The sequence below is a fragment of the Ictidomys tridecemlineatus genome, chromosome 2 (genome assembly GCF_052094955.1).
Source record: "Ictidomys tridecemlineatus isolate mIctTri1 chromosome 2, mIctTri1.hap1, whole genome shotgun sequence".
Taxonomy (NCBI): domain Eukaryota; kingdom Metazoa; phylum Chordata; class Mammalia; order Rodentia; family Sciuridae; genus Ictidomys; species Ictidomys tridecemlineatus.
Window position 1 is genome coordinate 44,609,063 of NC_135478.1, and position 16,088 is coordinate 44,625,150.

Consider the following 16,088-nt stretch of genomic DNA (forward strand, 5'->3'; position numbering starts at 1 on the left):
AGTTGCAAGAAAAAAAAATGCAAAATAAACAAAAATAGCAGGCTAAGTGTTGATTGTTTCTTCTTTTAGCTTTTTTCCTTTTTATTACATTTAAATTGTGCTTTGTTCCATAAGAACTTAAATACCAATATTAGATTGTTTTTTAAGAAAGTTGATTTAATAGTTTTAGAAAGTTACTTGGCCCAAAAGGTCCTCTGCTTCTTTGTCTTGATTTGAGAATGAAATAGTACTTCATTCATATATATGTGTGTGTGTGTGTGTGTGTGTACATGGTATAACATTTTTCTTAAGTGATATTGAAATCTGAGAAGATAAATTTTAAGTTTTATCCTGAGTACAATAGACTAGTTTATATTATATTTGTTAGAAAGAACTTTGTTGTTGTGAGTTAAAGAGGCTCTTTTCAGTTCAGTCCTGTGCAACATGTTAGAATATTGAGTGATCTAAAATGATATTTTGGTACCACCAGAGTAAACATTTGGGCCTTTATGAAGGTTAAGAGTTACAGTTTGTACTTGAATTGTCTTTAATAAAATGACAATCTCTTATCCTTTGTGGTTAGTAAAATTTGCATTAATTAATAGGATTAGCTTCTGTCTTTAGGATGAAAGGTTGGTAAGATTGCCAGGCTGTTTACCTGTGTCTAGGTATTGGACTTCCCCTGTAAAGTCCCCTTTAGAATAAGTTGAGATAATGAATATGCTCTTCTTTTTTTCCATTGTATGTGTGGTTGTGTCTGTGACAGAGAGAGCCTTGTTAAAGTTAAAAATACAGGTAATGTGAACATGCTTTTTTGATTTTTCTTTCAGTCCTGAGAAGTTAGATGTTGAAACAGTTATGAGTATCGATCATCTGAAGCAGAAAATTCCACCAGCACTCTTTTACAAAGAAACATACTTAGGTCCAAATGAAGGTAGAGTATTTAACTATAAAAGAGATAGGGCTGGGGTGTGGCTCAGTGGTGCAGTGCTCACCTAGCACATTTGAGGCACTGGGTTCGAACCTCACCTCAGCACCACGTAAAAAATGAAATAAAGATATTGTGTTCACCTACAACTAATAAATAAATAAATAGATAAATGAAAGATATAAAAAAGCAGACAATTTGAATATTTATTGTATTTTTTTAATGTCAGTTTTGAAGAATGGAATGTATTGCAGCCTTTATGAAGTTGTAGAAAAGACAAGAATTGGAAGTAACATGGAGAATTTACTGCAGAAACTAGAGAAAGAAAAACTTGTGAGTGAAAGTTCTACAACATTCCTTGTTCTTCCTTGAAAATAAATAAGTGATTATACTAATATTTTGATTTATTTTTGCCTTTGAAAGTCCATAAATTCTCTGTGTTGTTACCACTTAGCAGTGTTTTACTGTGATTGGTACTCTTTTAGGGAGTGACACTAGACATTTTACAGACCAGTCTTCCCATGAAGTATTTTTATTTAATGATTATGAATATGATCATTAGCAAATATTTATTATTTTCTTAAGCAGGGTATATAGTTAGTATAAGAGTGACACAAAGACTGTTCTGGATTATACAGTGATGAATAAAGTTATTATTTAGATGCAGTTTGTTCCAGTAGAGTATATTTGAAGATATAAAAAAATGAAAAACCCTGTGAGGTTGAAGAGATTAAAAAAAAAAACTGGAACATTTTAAAGGGATTAGGGATAGATGTGTTGTATTTGACATCATTCAGGAAGTTTTCAAATGTTTGGGAGTTTGTATTTGAAACAGAGTAATTTTTTTTGTGGGGGCATTGTGGGGATTGAACTCGGGGCATTCAACCACTGAGCCACATCCCTAGCCCTATTTTGTATTTTTTATTTACAGACATGGTCTCACCGAGTTGCTTAGTGACTCACACTATGCTGAGGCTTGCTTTAAATTTGCCATCCTCCTGCCTTAGCCTCCTGAGCCACTGGGATTATAGGCATTACCATGCACCCAACTTGATTCCATTTTTAATTGTTTTCAGGTTTTCAATTTTTTTCCTTGGGTCAGTTTCCGTATACTATGGTTGTTTTTTACGAATTTTTTCATGTCTTCTAAGTTTTCCAATCTATTGGAATAAAAGCATTCCTATAGTCTTCTTTTAAAATTTTCTTTTAGTTGTTGAAAGACCTTTATTTTATTTTACTATTTTATTTCTGCTATTAACTTATAGTTTTGTTTTTTTTTGACATTTGGTGTTCATTTCTAACTTATTAAGTTGGAAAAAGTCAGTGAATACTCGGTTTCAAGTAATGCTTTATTGGCATGTCACATGTTTTAATGTGTAGTATTTTCATCTAGTGCTAAATATGTTTAGTATTGTGTTTTCTACTTTGCATGATTTAGAGGTGTTTTAACTTCCAAGTAAATGGAGATACGATTTTTATGTTTTGTTTTAAATTTAATTGCATTTCTGTAAGAACATAAAGGGATTATTTAGAATTTATGGACCTGATTTTAAAACTGTGTGGTCAGTTTTTATACATGTCCCCTTTTCTTTGAGGGAACTGTAAATTTTGTTTTTAAGGGTACCAGGGATTGAACTCAGGGGTGCTTAAACATTGAGCCACATCCCCAGCCCTTTATATATTTATATATTTGGTGGGGGGGTGTGCAGGGAGAGGTACTGAGGATTGAACTCAAGACAGAATCTTGCTAAGTTGCTTAGGGCCTCCCTAAATTGCTGAGGCTGGCATTAAACTCATGATCCTCCTGCTTTAGCCTCTTGAGCCACAGGGATTACAGGCATGTACTACATTGGGCAGGAACTTTAATTGTTGAATACACTATTCTGGGTTGATGGCTCTTTCCTTCTAAATGTATACCACATTGTATTCTTGCTCCTATTCTTGAGGTCAGCTCTTTGTTTATATACTGTTCTTTGTAAGTCAGGTTTTTGTTTTTTTCCCCCTCCTGGCTGCTTTTTTGATCCTCTTTTTTTCCCTTTGGTGTTTTGCAGTTACATTATCTAGGTGTAGATGTGTTATTAATCCACCTTGGCACATTTTCTTCTGTATCTGTAGTTATATATCTTCATTTCTGGAAAAATTGTTAGCTATTATCTTTGTACCTTTCTTTCATTCTGTATAGTCTTAACATTTTGGGGACTCTTACGAGGTGTACATCAGACCTTTTTATACTGTTATCCATGTCTGCTATTTACTTGTTTTTCTGAGCTGCATTATAAGTAAATTTCATTGCTGTCTTCTAGTTTAAAATTCTACCTCTAGCTATGTCTAATCGGTGATTTTGTCCATTCATTGAATTTCTAATGCCACATGGAATATTTTTCATTTCTAAAAGTCATATTTGATTCTTTTCAGATCTGCCAGGTCATTTTTTAATAGGTTCTTATTCTTTTTTTTTTTTAATATTTATTTTTTAGTTCTCGGCGGACACAACATCTTTGTTGGTATGTGGTGCTGAGGATCGAACCCGGGCCGCACGCATGCCAGGCGAGCGCGCTGCCGCTTGAGCCACATCCCCAGCCCCCTAGGTTCTTATTCTTTCAGACGTTATTTATTCAGTGCCTCGTCTGTGCCAGGAATTCACACAATGTAAGATTCATCATTTTAGTCCACCTGGCACATTCTAGGCAGAAAGTACTATGTCACTGAGCAACATATCCAGCACTTTTTTAATTTTGAGACAGGGTTGAAGTTGCCCAGGATTGCCTTGAACTGGAAATCCGTCACCCCAAAAAGAGCTCTTGATCATTAAGTATTCACTCCCTTTCTTCAACCCTTGATCTATTTTCTCTACGGATGTGTGTGTTCTGGACATTTTATATAAATGAAATTATGAGCCAGCCTTGTTTTTACAGACCTTAATACTTTCAAGGTTTAATCATGTTCTAGTATATATCAGCACTTCATTTCTTTTTTATGACTAAATAATACATCATTATGTGAGTGTCACATTTTCTTTGTCTATTGTTTCCATTTTTTGACTGGTAACAAAATGGTTACTATGAGCATTTGTGTACAACTGTATATTTTCAATTCTGCCAACTCTATAAATATTTCACAATGAGCTTTTTTTTAATATTTTGCACCTAATGATTCTAAGTTATGCCTTTTGGGTTCAAATTTTGTTGTTGTTGTTGTTTTGTTTTTCTATTGAGTGCCACTTAGTGCCACTTAGTATATTTTACTAAATTAAGTGATTTAAGGTTGTGAACTTGCTGGGCACAGTGGCACTCACCTATAATCTCAGTGACTTGGGAGACTGAGTCAGGAGGATCACAAGTTGGAGGTCAACCTCTGCAATTTAGCAAGACCTTGTCTCAAAAAGTAAAAAGGCCTAGAGTTGTAGCTCATTAATAAAGCACTCCTGGGCTCAATCCCCAGTATCCAAAGGAAAAAAAAAAAAATGATGGTGAGGGGCTCAGATGGTTGCTGTTCAGTGGTAGAGTGCTTGCCTAGCATATGTGAGGTCCTGGGTTCAGTCCTCAGCACCACATACAAATAAATAAAATATTGTGTCCAACTACACTGAAAAATAAATATACAAACAAAAAGATTGTGAGCTCTTTGGTATTATACTTATTGGTTTCATATTGCCTGTAAAGTTATCTGACAAGTCACAGTAGTAGTGATAAGACAAAAAAGAATAAAGTAGGAAAAACTCAAAGGCTAGGTTAGATTAATGTTGTTACTCAAAGGGAAAGAAAACAGAAAGGTGTAATAGAGACAACAAGAACATGGGGGACTCCAGCATTTTTCCTTCCTTGCATGTTTGAAGGCATAGATAACACAAAGGCAGAGAGGCCCCAGAGTTTTATGTCTTGGTATGTATTTACACTATTCTATGAATTTCTGGGTACATTGGCATTCCTTAATAAGTATCTCTAGCCACCAAGCCTTTAAATTTTATGAAAACTGTATTTGGAGTAGGTAAAAGGTTAGAAGCATGTAACTGGTTTTCCTTAGAAAGCAAAAATCGTATGCTTTCCATCGTCTTGTTCTGACACTTATATGAGTTGGGCAAAAATCTTAAAAGGAATATAAAATTTAAAACACTTAACGTCAAAGTATTTATGTCAAACAAAAATTCTACAGATACTGAGTCTACTTGTAGTACTTCCAGGAAAGATATCCTGGCCATAAGATTAATAGTAGTTACAAGGCCCATTTTAGTATATCATAGGGCTGATACTACATGTCACTTAGCAATGTCATACAGCCTGGCCTGAGGATTTATAGGAGGCAAAGCCACCTCAGCACAGATGGAACTTTGCTATACCTTAAAACAAAGCTTTTTCTTATTTAAACTCCCTTTATGATAGAAATCACCTGGTAACTGACCTAGACCAAATACAGTTATTAAAAGAGGGGAAGGATTTTCCCAGGCTTTGAGAATGGTCTCCAGATGGAGACCCTGTGTGAGTCAGTCTTCTGACCCCTTAACTGTATATGGCTCATACCACCAGCCTGCTGATGCTTTCAATCTTTAAAAGTGCTGCCAGAATGTGAACTGTTTGAGCATCAGATGGTATCTAAGAATCAGCATTGGAATTGATTGAACTGAAGGGCAGAAGATGCACCTGGGGTAGCTGGTCAGCTAGGACTACCTGAAACCTCTAAACATACTCACTTTGCTTTTGAGTGTTCAGACAGTGTTTTTATTAAATTTCATAGTCAATTTTTGTCCTTTAAATTATTAGTTCTTACATAGATTTTTTTTTTACTAGCATTATTAGTGGAATTTAGGTAGCACGGTTTTCTTTCAGAACTCAAATACCCTACTACCATGCTCATTCAGTTCATTTATACACTCATCCTTTGATTCAAAAGATGAACTATTTCAATAGCCTCCAAAATAAGATTGTTGTTTCTTTCCCAGTCCTGCATAGTGCTGTCAGATCTTTTATTATTGTTGTCATATTAAGGAAACACTAGCATAAAAGGGTATATTGTCAAAGACATTCCTAGCTAAAGTGGCATTTTTGTCTTTTTACAATCTGACCCTTGATATTCCTTTCTTTAGACTTACACTTTTATCTTATTCTGTCCTCACCCTTTTGCCAGTCATAAGTTCTGTATGCCTATAAATTGTCAAGTATTTTATAACTTGCCTTTGCTTATGATGTTGTGTCTCCTAAAATGTATTTTGCATAGTCTCAGGCTCTTGTCAGTGGTTCTCATCCTTCAGAGTCTACCTTTGATACACTCTTCAGTAAACTTTTTGTAACCATCTTTTACTACCATTTTTCTTTTTTTATGTATTTTTTGGGACTGGGTTTTAGCTCAGTGGTAGAGCACTTGCCTAGCATGTGTGAGACACCACTGGCTTCAATTCTTATCACCCCAGATAAATAAATGAATAAAATAAAGGTCCATCAACACCTTTAAAAAAAATTAAAGCATTTTTCCATTTTGTATATCTCTTAGGAACTTTTTTGTCTTACTTACGTATTGGTATTTTGTGTGTTCTTCTCTCAATTATAAACTTGTTGTGGTCAAGGAGCTGTGTTGCTTCTTGAAGTTTCTTCTGGGAGGGCAAGTTTCATAACAAGTAAAAGATGTTCATTAAATATATGTGGAATTAGATTATGGCAATATATTTCTTTCAAGATTAATCTGAATTCTTCCAAAGAAGTATTTCAAAGAATGTTTTTTCCAAATGCAGCACAGTACCTTGGCATTTAATATTGTATCTTTTGAATTGATGAGGAAAATATTAAAAAGTATTTGTTTTAGCCTTAGGGGAAAAAATAAACAAGTTGGTTTCACAGTTAATTAGAGGAATTATTTCAGTGATGTTCTCTCAGCATAATATGAAAACAAATTTTTGTTTATTGGAATTCTGTTAATCAGCATAGAGTTGATGGGGACTTTATTTGTGGTGCTGAGTAGTTTTTAACTAATTCAGTAGCAGTATTTTTCCTAAAAAGATTAAAAACTTTTTTCTCCTGTATGATTAGTAGAAAGTGCTATGTGTCTGTCCTATAATAATAAATAAAGTACATATAACTCTTCCCTCTCCCAAAAATGCAGGTTCTTGTTAAACCTTTAGGAGACCGAGGATACCTTTTTCTTCTCTCTCCTTATCAGATGGTTTCTCCATATGGTAGGTGGCTTCTCTTATTACTGACCATTTTTAAAAAATTATTTATTTTATGTTTTTTTATGTTAGTGACTTTTGCTTCTGTTTATTTAGAACATCAGACTGTCAGGTCTCGAATCCTGCATGCTTTGTTTCTATTTCAAGAACCTAGAGGCGTAATTACTTGTAAGTTCTTTGAATACCTAAATCTAATAACTTATAGATACCTAAATTTCATTGAAAAAATTTCAGGTAACCTAATCAGCATTTTGTTTTTTCCTAGATCATGTTTTTCCTACACCAATATTCTGAAATATTCTAATACCTCTAATACTTAGAGGTATTAGAAATTTAAAGCAATTAATGTTTAACTTTTTTTTTCTTAAAATAATTTTACACAGTACTTTAACTGATAAATGATTATTATTGTTACATTCCTATGTAGCTTAATTGCTGTGCTGGAGATTGAACCCAGGGCCTTGCACATGCTAGCCAAGTGCTCTATCACTGAGCTATATCTCCAGCCTTCTTGAGGGATTTTTTTTTTAATTCACTTTTGCATTTGAGTTAAATATTAAGCCATTCAGAATTAGAATTTCTGGCACTCATGTTATATACTTTGTTTTTTCTAAGAAGAAACTGTTGAATTAGGATAAATTTCTAAGTCGTAGCTACTCAATGCATCCATATCAGCTTACAAGAGAAAGGAGTGGCATTACTATCATGCTTTGAGTTGGATCTTGCCCTCTTTATTTCTCCTTAACATTTTCCTTACCACCATTTGAATTGCCTACCAGAAGTAGGAAATGAAGATCTTCAATGAGTGGGCGTTTTTTCCTTTTAAAAATATACTCTTTCTTTTCTTTTTATTGACCTGTTTCATGTTTTTGGACTTAGAAGTGTACTTTCATAAATATGCTATGCTACATATATGTATTAGGATACATACTCCTTTGGTTCAACGTTAATCTATAAATATTGTTGCACTTCTTTGGCAGTATAGTTCTGTATTTGATTAGCTTCTTGATGCTAACATGTTTTGCTTTTGTTTTGTTTACAGCACAAAAAAGTTCAACCAATGCAGCACCACAAGAAAGGCATGAGAGCATGCCAGATATATTAAAAATAGCTCAATTTTTACAATTTGCTTTGATTCAGTGTCGAAAGGAATTCAAAAATATAAACACTATAAATTTTCATTCTGTTGTTGAAAAGTATGTAAGTGAATTTTTTAAGCGAGGTTTTGGTTCAGGTAAACGAGAGTTTTTCATGTTTTCATATGATTCACGATTAGATGATAGAAAATTCTTATATTCGGCACCAAGAAATAAATCTCATATTGATAATTGTTTGCATACCTATATTTTTCGGCCTGAAATGTATCAGTTACCTATTTGTAAATTAAAAGAGCTATTTGAAGAAAATAGAAAGCTTCAGCAGTTTAGTCCACTTTCAGATTATGAAGGTCAAGAAGAAGAAATGAATGGTACAAAAATGAAATTTGGAAAACGAAATAACTCAAGGGGTGAAACTATTACATCTGGAAAGCAAAAAACATCTCATTCTTTGGATTATGATAAAGATAGAGTCAAAGAATTGATTAATTTAATTCAGTGTAGGAAAAAAAATGTGGGTGGGGACCCAGACACACAAAACATGAGAAGCAAAACTGTCTTGAAGAGGAAGCTCGAGGACCTACCTGAAAATATGAGGAAGCTCGCCAAAACCAGTAATATATCCGAAAATTGTCATCTATACGAAGGTAAAATATCAGATTGCTCTTATGACATCCACCAAAAATATAGGAAAAAGCTGTTTTTTCCTAGTAGAGGGTCTTCAAATTAAAGCTTGAAGGCCACATCTAACCTGTCTTCTTTTCATAAGAAAATTGTATTGTAATACAGCCATGCCTTTTGATTTATGTGTCTATAGCTGCTTTCACATTTCAGTGGCAGGGTTGGGACAAACTACAGGGCCCATGAAACCTGTTGGTATCTACTATCTGGTTCTGTATAGAAAACATTTGTCAAAAACAAACACACAAACAAACAAAAAAGAAAACATTTGTCAACTCCTATTCTGGTACATCAGATTTCTGGAGAGTTTGGTTTATGCCTGTATGAGAGAATACAGCTATTTTCCTTTTCTATTTTATTATTTTCTATTTTCAAAGCTCGCTCTTTTCTATTTTCATAATTGGAGAAAGACAACATTATAATATTGGTTCTTTTAGGATGCTGCTTAATGAACGGAATCTTCTAATCTTTAAAATTTCTTAGATGCTTGCATATTAATTTTCTATCCTAGGGATCCAGGAATGTCTTTGGGCTTTTCTATTTTTTGTTTTGCTTTTTTTTTTTTTTTTTTTTTTAAATTAAAAAAGAAAATCTTCACAATACTGGGGATTGAACCCAGGGCCTTGTATATGTTAGGGCTCTGCCAATGAGTTATATCCTTAGCTCTCTATTCTTTCAGTTGACAAAAAAAAACACGAATGAGACCCTTACTAAATACATTTAATTTACAAGTAAGCTAAAACATTTTTTATCATCTAGGTTTTTAAGACTTCACAGTAATAGTCCATAAGCACGATATGTGTTCTTTTGCAGTCAGGGACCTTTGAAACCATACACAGTTTGTTCTGCTGTTGATGTTCTTATTGATTATGGCAGTTCTGAATATTCCTTTATTTCCTACTGAATGGTTTTCCTTCTTTTCACATTCATTACATGTCTGACTAGGTTGGACAGATGGGTGTCTTTATTATACTTACTCGGCACTCTATACTTCTGTCCTGACTTTTCACTTAGCTACTGTCCTTTCCTTCTTGTATTATCCAGCATGGTTTACTATTCATATGTTAAAATTAATAATACTGTATTGTCCAGGACAGATAGCATTTTAATCATTGCAGAAAGTTCTGTTTGACAAGTGATATTTCTGCAGTGACTTTGAGGGTTTTTTCTTGTGTTTCTTTTTCTTCTCAGTGTTTGTTCTTTGTCCATGTTCATATCACCTTGGTGACCTTCCTGGCTTATTTGAATGACTTTAGCATCGTGTTCTTAATATTGCTTTGTTAACTTGTGACCAATCTCATCTTCTATATTTGGCATGTAAAAGATGTGTTAGATTGGCCATATCCTGCCATGCTTTCCGCTATTTTATGTGGTCTTTGACTAGGGTTCAGTCTCCCTAGAATATGAATTTTATTTTTCCTCCCTGAAACATCTTCCACGTCTATCAAGTTTTATATTGTCGCAGGTCAGATCTCACCTCGGCTTTCTGGCTCTTCTTTTTTGGGGGAGGATTGAATTCAGGGGCACTCAACCACTGAGCCACATCTCAAGCCCTATTTTGTATTTTATTTAGAGACAGGAGCTCGTTGAGTTGCTTAGCACCTTGCTTTTGCTGAGGCTTCCTTTGAACTTGGGATTCTCCTGTCTCAGTCTCCTAATTCCCTGGGATTACAGGTGTGTGCCACCACGCCTGGCACTGTTCTACTTCGTGATGATCTCCATCTCCTTGTTTAACTTATGCTGGACTTTTGGTCTATACTGAACCCTGTTGACACTAATATGTACTGTGTTACACCTGTGTCAGGAGGGTTCAAGTGTTTACTATGTGCTAGGTATGTCATGTATTTATGTCATTTGGTTCTCGAGTATTAGGCATTATTTTCATCAGTTTTGCAGTTGAGAAAACCATCTCAGGTAAGTAAAATAATGTTAACTACATCTGCATGTGGCAGACTCCATGTTTGAACTCAGAACTGATTGACTCAAAAGCTTTATTCTAAATTTTCTTGTATTAGCATTGAGCACATAATAGGCATTTAATAAGATAAGTGAATTGCCAAAAAATAAGTTATCTGTGAAAAAGCTGTGTTTGGGGATGTAGCTCCATGGTAGATTACCCTGGGGTTCAGTCCTAAATACACAAACAAAAGCACCCTGCTCTTGATTTGGTGGTGAGCTCATTTTATAAGAATGAACCTCTAAAATCATTTGTCACTTTTAATTTTAGCACCAACTTTCTCAAGGTATAACTTATATATGGTACACCTTTGTTAAGCATGCATTTTAAGTTTTGACAGCTGTGTAACCAACTCTACAATATAGACATTTTCATTATCCCCCAAAAGTTGCCTTGAGATCCACCTAACTGCCAGTAATCTGTTTTTTTTGGTCTATATAAACTTTACATATGCAATAATTTCTTAGAATCATGATTATAGTTAGAGTTAGTAAATACTCCCTTTTATTTTTTACCATGGTATGTTGTACCCTTCCTAAATTAGAAATCCTAATATCCACTCAGGCATAAGCTCAAGCTCACCTCCACCTGAGTATTAAAGTACATGACTTTCTGAATATGTGCTCTTGGCAACTTTTTAAATATTGGTTGTACAGATTATCTAGATTTACATGTTTTCTTTCATGTTGCTTGCTTGGAGGTTTTCTTCAGTATCTCAAATATCCTAGCTTCATTATGAATATAAGTAGTCATTTTGGATAAATGTTAGCAATTTTAAGAATGTTAACCTGAGCATTAAGGACAAAGGCAATAATAGGTACAGAGGAAATAAAATTAAGTGATAGGTTGGGTTTTTTTTTTTTTAAGTATATGTAAGTATAATTTGCATCTCCTAAAAATTGGCAAAATAGTGGAAAGCTTATCTTCAATCAAGCAACTAATTGAGTGGGATTTTGGTGGCAGAGTTTAAGGTAATTATTATATGGTTACTGATATTTATTATCCATAATTTATTATTTACAACTTAATGCATGAGCTCATTTTTTTAATAAAGTACGTAAATTATGACATACTAGCCTTCATTTAAAAGGAATTTTGGCCTTTATTCCAAATTTTAGAACTGATTACATTTTTAAAATCTAAACCTCACTTGTTTGAGTTCTTGCCTATTTCTTGTAAGTAATTTTTAAGGTATATTTGATTTTTAAAATATGTAAGCTGGCTTTCAAACTTAACTTCAAGAGATGACTTTTTCTCTCCCCCCACCCCGCCCAGAGTCTCCACAGCCCATTGGCTTACTTGGGCATGATGCTGACTTGAGACAGCAGCAGCAGGATACCTGTAACTCCGGTGTTGCTGACATCCATAGGCTGTTTAATTGGCTATCAGAAACATTAGCTAATGCACGCCATTCTGATGCATCTCTGACAGAGACAGTCAACAAAGCCTTAGGATTGAGCACTGATGATGCCTATGAAGAGCTGAGGCAGAAGCATGAATATGACTTGAACTCTACCTCAGATAAGAAAGAATATGAACAGCCTACTTGTGCAAAAATTGAAAATACACATTTTAAGGGTGCTCAAAGCCCATTGCTAGAAGTTAATGTAACATCTTTAAAGTATCCGGTTGCTGTTTCTACCAGTGAAGTAGGCATTGACCATAAGTTGCATTTGAAAGAAGTAAGCATATGTCTTTTGGTTGTCTTTCTTTGCTTTTGTGAGTGTGGGTGTCAAGGAGGATGTGGGTTTGTGCTTCATGGAGTGGTTTCTTCTTTCAAGAAAAAATAAGATACACTTGAGTAAAGATATTTATCTAGGACAGTGCTTCTTAGTTTTCCTTGTTATGAAATAAATACCAAAGTAGTTGTTTTCCTTCCTGCTCTTATAGGCTTTATAAATAGTCTAAGGTTTACTTGTTGTGATAAAACTAAGGCTGGACTGTGTTTGTCAGAAATGGCATATTGGGAGTTGGTTCCATGTTGTTTCATAATGTTGAATCCTCAAAGCATTTGCTGCTTTCTGCTGGCAGAGGCAGAGAACTCAAAGGTGAGGCAAATGAAATGGTTGAATTTATTAGTGTCTCAGTGTAATAAATAAGGTTAGGTACTTAGTATTTGTTGTGCAGATGGGAATGAGATGAGTCTATTGGGATTACCTCTGAAGTGATTCTCCACCCTTCTGTGAGGGCTTCCAGATTATGGTATGTGCTTAGAGTACTGGTTTCTAGCTGGGAAGTAACCTCAAGAAGTGGCTGTATCATTGAGAATGACCCAGGATGGTACCATATTCCCATGGACTTCTAATTTATTCTCTATCTGGAGGAAAAGTCATAATGTGGATGTTCCCAGCCTTTGTCCATGTAGTTTTGGGATATTTATATTAGGAAGAAAATTCTAGTAAAGGACTTAAATAAGGTAGGCATTGAGATACTAACCTGCATGGTTTGTATTTTCCACTGTATTTAATACTCCAATTGACAAGGATTTGGTTGCCTAACACAGCTCACTTCCTGGTTTTTTTTTTTTTTTTTGTAATTAAAAACTTGGTGCCATTCAGTTAGGTGTTGCCTTATGTCCACTTTTGAATTGTTAATGGCAGAGTTCAGTATATGGCCTGCAAAACCTAAAATGTTGGTGCCTTACTATATAAAAGTGTACCAGTCACTGCTCTAAATTAACATTGTTTTGAGAAGAATAATTGTGTAATAATTTTGAGACTAATGTATCATAACTTTGCCATGTTTATCAGTTATTTGTAATGTTTAGATTGAATTGTGTGGATTTGCTGTGAAGAAAATAGTTATTCTTGACATTAAAATTAAAAAGAATGTTATTGAATATGTACTTTAATTTTTAGGATCCAAATTTAATTAACATGAATAATTTTGAAGATTGCAGTTTGTGTCCCACTGTTCCCATTGAACATGGATTACATAGACAACAGTCTAAGTCAAATAATGTTGAAGAGACTGAAATACATTGGAAACTGATACCAATTACAGGTAAGAAAAAATAAACTAGGTCATAGTTTTATTGCCTTTATTCAGAACTAGTTTCTTGAAGGGTTTCATCTTTTCAAAATTCCACTCTTGGGTTACTAGGTGCTTTATCTTAGTGACATCTTCACCATCTTATTTTGAGCAGTATCATATTCGTCAACTGGTGATGCTGTTCTTGGTCATCATCAGCAAGTATCTGCAGAAGGGCCTATTAATAATAGAGGGATTTAGGACATATATACTCTCCCTATTAGATTTAGCATGCAGACTATCAAATAAAAATTGTTGGCAGAAACTGAGTTTCTTACAAGGAGAGGTAGGTACAGAGATGAAATCATGCTCTTTGTTCAACCAATACTTCTCAACTGATTAAACTTTAATAAACTGTCATCTAATAAGTGGTTACGTTAAGGTTCATCTATTTGAAAAATTTTTTTGATTTCTTAATATTGGAGTATCTTAAAGAAATTGAATCATCTTGGAGAATAAACTGAAATGATCAAATGCAAAAACCTAAGAAAGCTTATTGATCCATGGGCCTCAAAAATAATGTGGTAAATGTTGAAAGATTATCATTTTGCAGTATTCTTGTTTCTCCATGCAGATATACTCTTAATATTCCAAGTTCTTATTCATCTTTGTTACTAGCTAAATATATTCAGAAATGTTTCTAGGGCACATCTTTTCTATTTCTAGCTAGACCTTCATTTAACTTTAAAAGAAAAAGTAAACTACTCTTTGCTTAAAAAAAAAAAAAAAGGCTGGCTTGTGACCTTGGACCTGTGAGCCCTTCAAGGATTCTGAGAATTTCTGAAATTTCGGGAGTTTACATGGACTTCATTCAGCACCATTTTCTACCTTATTAGAGAGGGCTAGAAGCCCAAAAGTGATAGGGAGCTGCTACTCTCTTATGAGCTGGAGACATTGGCTTGAAGTAGTTTATTGACCTGATTGTCCTAATCATTCCTCATTTAAACACCTTCATACTTAATGTTGAGCCATTTGAAGGCATAGCATCTAGGTGTTGTTTCATCACCTGGAAGGAAAAGGAAGGAGTTTGCCATTTCTGAATGACCCTTCCAGGAATATTTTAAGCAAAAGAAGGAATACCTGGATTTGTTAGCATTTGGGGTTTTTTTGAAAGGTACTTAATAGGTGTCACTGGTATCTGAAGACAGTCTACAAAACTAATGGATGCTTTCCCTCAGGAGGGAACGCAAGAAGCCCAGAAGACCAGCTGGGGAAACATGGTGAGAAACAAACACCAGGTGAGAAGGCTCGCTTTGCTTTTCCTCCCAGTTCTTCAGAATGGCTTTCATTTCTGATTCTCTATCACTAGGGCATTGATTTAAGTTCCATTGTTTACTGAAAGTTTGGCCAATACCATATTTATATTTAAATCATTAATTGAATTGTATCAAATATTCTTACTATAATATGTTCAGAAAAGTCACTGGATATTTATAGATTTCTTTACCTATAGTAGATTCTCTCTGATAGGATTACTTGGGAAGACTTAGAATTTGTTTTCCTAATCCATTTTGCAGAATATCTTAGGAAGCAGTTTCTTTGAAGTTTCTTTTAAATTTGAAAAATACCAGGAGAGAAAGCCATTTATCTTTTAGGTACAGTATTCCTAATCTTGAATTTTTTGACCTAGTTCTTATAGTTTAAGAGATGAAGAAACTGACTCCAGAACTTCATCCAGATTATTACTGATTAGCTAGTTGCAGTGGAGAGTCTCTCCTTTGTCTAATGTCTAAGCTCAAAGTCAATTCAGCTTCTACATATGATCATAAGCTTGATTTCTTGCTTAGAGTTTGGTAGTCTTTTTTTTTTTTTTTATTGTTTCCATTTCGTTAGAGGCAAATACCACTTAAATCGAGATGTAGTGCATTTCCATCACTCCAGGTATTTGTCTGCATCTATGTACTCTGCCTGTTCCCAAAAAGTAACTACTAAAGTGACTTCTTTAACATTAGTTTTGCCTCTTCTTCAACTTAAGGTAAATGGAACCCCCACAGTTTTTTGTGTTTGGCTCTTTAACTCAATCTTGTATAAGGATTTCATCCATGTTGTGCAATTATCAGTAATTCTTATTGGGAATAGCAGGAATCTTATTTGTATTTGAAATGCTTCATAGGCATCTGTAGTGCCCTCATTTGGGATACTGTATTCATATTTTATAACAAAGTGTAGACAGTCTGAATGATGTCACCTTAAAATCTTACAGGGAAATTTGTTTCAAATAAAGTTTACATTTTTAAATGGGATTTATTTAGTTAGGTT

General features: G+C 34.3%; 1 protein-coding gene across 6 annotated transcripts in view; it reads left to right on the top strand.

The window, feature by feature from the left end:
* Positions 1–16,088, top strand: part of Tasor (transcription activation suppressor) — a 44,075-nt gene that overhangs the window by 18,387 nt on the left and 9,600 nt on the right. For 5 of the 6 annotated variants that reach the window (XM_013361416.4, XM_078038369.1, XM_013361419.4 and 2 more), the window contains exons 10-17: positions 810–913; positions 1,137–1,240; positions 6,998–7,070; positions 7,161–7,232; positions 8,107–8,808; positions 12,075–12,481; positions 13,658–13,802; positions 15,008–15,067. In XM_013361416.4, coding sequence (XP_013216870.2) covers positions 810–913; positions 1,137–1,240; positions 6,998–7,070; positions 7,161–7,232; positions 8,107–8,808; positions 12,075–12,481; positions 13,658–13,802; positions 15,008–15,067 — 1,667 coding nt within the window. The remainder of the gene's footprint in view (positions 1–809; positions 914–1,136; positions 1,241–6,997; positions 7,071–7,160; positions 7,233–8,106; positions 8,809–12,074; positions 12,482–13,657; positions 13,803–15,007; positions 15,068–16,088) is intronic. The other variant, XM_078038370.1, reaches the window with a different exon arrangement.